This window comes from Stegastes partitus, unplaced genomic scaffold (assembly GCF_000690725.1).
Source record: "Stegastes partitus isolate 25-593 unplaced genomic scaffold, Stegastes_partitus-1.0.2 Scaffold1011, whole genome shotgun sequence".
NCBI classification, from domain to species: Eukaryota; Metazoa; Chordata; class Actinopteri; family Pomacentridae; genus Stegastes; species Stegastes partitus.
Window position 1 is genome coordinate 104526 of NW_007578742.1, and position 2779 is coordinate 107304.

A 2779-nucleotide genomic window follows, 5' to 3' on the forward strand; every position below is an offset into this window, starting at 1 on the left:
ATAGCAGGTTTTCAGATTGTTAAGGGTCGGATTATCGAGTCATTTTAGTGCTTGACTGTCAACCTAACTGAGTAATTTTGGTGCCTTCAGTTAAAAAAAGCTTCTAACAAGTAGTTATTGTTAACGAGTCAACTAGAACGTGACATCTTCCTAAACCTAACGGTAGAAACAGCGAGTGAAAACAAAATGAAGTGTAAGGATGATTGCAGGGTGAGGGCAGGTTTCTGCCTCATTTTTGGGAGACGGGTTTGGATCTGTTGATGTGAATCAGAGGGACTGTAAAGGATACTACAAGGTGATTTAGAAGCAGTCCTCAGAAACCCTCTCGCTGTGACCATTCAGGGACTCTCTTCTGGTAACCTTCAGCACCGTTCGAAGGTGAAGATGTTTACAAAAAAGAGCAATGAAAAATGTTGCTCATTTAAAGGGAGCGAGACGGAAACAAACTGCTACTGCATCATGGAAATGAATTGTTTTCTGGAAGGTGTTTCTTGCCCTGGAGCCAAATTTATAGGGACTTTTTTTTCTTCCTGTTCTGTCTTCTGTTGTTCTGTGTGAGAAAAGTCCATAAACACACAATTTACACCACCGAGAGTAAAAATAATAAAACAGCATCACAGCCACAGAATAACAATGAGAGCGTTGCCGTTGCTTCGGGCCGCTTGCTAGTTAGTTTTCCGATCAGCCACCCAGAACATATTGGAGTACGTGTTTGTCTCAAATTATCTGCCGCGGCCTGTTGGGGGCAGGAGCTGCATCCATGTGTGAATATTTGAAAATTAGAAGGTAAAGAGTGAACGGAAAGCAAACATAAGGTGCATTTGGCCCAATTAGGTTTCATTTCAGATCGAGTTTTTGCACCTTGAAGGGCATTTAAGGACAATATGATGCACAAAGCCACATGTGTGCCACAAACGCCTCATGACACACTCTTGGACACTTGGAGTGCATGTCGTTTTTCACCTGATTGATCCTGCAGGCCAGAGGAGATGAGTCGCACTCTCCTGCCAGGTGAACAGGCCCGTGAGTGCCAGAGCATTTCTAATCCTTTCTGAAGAGCTCCATGGGAAATGACAAGGCAGGAAATCAAAGCGCAGTTTCCAGTGTTTCAGATTGAGCGAGCAGCCGATGAGGACAGTTTCATATTTAACACGCTTCAGTTTTCGCCAAGTTTCCTCGTCATACATGAACTCCGTTGTGTTCGCTTTTCAGTTCATTTTTTTTAAATATTGGGAATGAATCAAATTAATTCATGCCATTTCACTGAAGTAGCTCATCGAGGCAAACTCCCAGAAATGTGTCGGTGACGCTGGACTTAGCTTCGGCTTCTCACTCTTTAAGGTCTTCGTTTTGCTTTTACGTCCAGTCAAAACGTTTGGAGACAGTTTTAGGGGAAAATCAATTTGTATTTCTGAAAGTGAGACAAATGTTGTTTGTGCTTGATTGATTTTTGGAAATTTTCTTCTTGTGTCAACAAAGCCACCCCTCTTATAATCAGTGCAGTGGATCTGAATCTATAGGCAGCAGGCGTTTAGCTTAGCTTAGCAGATATTGGTGTCTTTTTTTTTTTAGATGTTGTTTTTCTCTCAACAGAGACCATTTGTGGAGCACGTCAGTCAGTGCAACATGTGTGTGCTGTAGCTGTCACAGCAGCATTTCTGATTTCTCCATTGATCTCAAACTGGAGCACAACTCAAAGTGCACTCCAGTATCTATACATCCGTACTATACAGTATGTCAGGAAAAAGATTTAGTGTGTCCCAATATATAGCGTACTAAAAAACATACCAGCAAGTCCTCCCACATCTGGGGAGATGTTGCAGGTTGCACGCCAGCGGGCTTTTTGATTATTTTGACCCACAATCCTGTTATGTCACAGCGGTTCCTTTAAGTACAAACAACAGCACTTTACTGTCTCATCAGTCCAGTTGTCTCATTTCTAGATTATGCTCTTTACAGCAAATACTTTTTACCCAGCAGCTGAGCAGCAGCAGACCTAAAAGAATGGTGAATCTTAAACTTGCATCCTTCAGGTGGCCACAAACTCAGCTTAAAGTGTTGTTGGTGTTGCTCCTTGTCTGTGTGTAAAGTGGAAAATGCTCGTTTATCTTGAGATATGAGGCGATAGTCTTTAAGCTGCTGGTTCCGCTGCTTGCAAGTGGCAAAAAAACCCCCAAAACAAAACAGTCGGTTTGATTTTAAAATAGTTTATTGCATGGTTTAATCAGGAAACCAACATTCCTCCATGAAACAAGGTTTTAAATCAAAGTGCATCAGATATAAATGAGTACATGTGCGCTTACAACATTCTGTCACTTCACATTCTAGAATTAAAGCTTTGAAAGGTTCAGTTTTTTTTTTTTTGTAGTTTTACTTCATTTTCTAGTAACACCTTCTTTTTAAAATGCCCGCAGCAACAGTCACAATTAGAATGGTTCGAAGACAACTGAGAAAATAGATATATTTATTCACCCCTGAGCTATGCGTGTATTTATTAGTAGGCAGTCTGTAAAAGTAGAAAAATAAAATGCAGTCACGTAAGGTAGACGTACCCGAAATGTGTACTCGGAGTACAACATTTATGTTCCATTCAGGAACGGCCAACAAACGCATGAAGCACCAGAGCCAGAACAGACAGAGTGATGAAGTGAGTGAAGTGGATCAGGTTTTCACCAGCACCAGCACAAAATTCGTCGTTACAGGGCGTTCTGGGGGGGAATGGTGGGTCGCGGGTGGTGTAGTACGGTGGGTAGCGGGTGGGGTACGGTGGGTAGCGGGT

The 2779-nt window shown here is 42.1% G+C and overlaps 1 protein-coding gene across 1 annotated transcript in view; it reads right to left on the bottom strand.

Annotated features, from left to right (window-relative positions):
- Positions 1-2214: 2214 nt before the first annotated feature.
- The window catches only part of LOC103367073 (chymotrypsin-like protease CTRL-1), a 6192-nt gene continuing 5627 nt past the window's right edge, over positions 2215-2779 (bottom strand). The window contains exon 7 of the mRNA XM_008294988.1: positions 2215-2765. Within this exon, the coding sequence (XP_008293210.1) occupies positions 2591-2765 (175 nt within the window). The 3' untranslated portion in view covers positions 2215-2590. The remainder of the gene's footprint in view (positions 2766-2779) is intronic.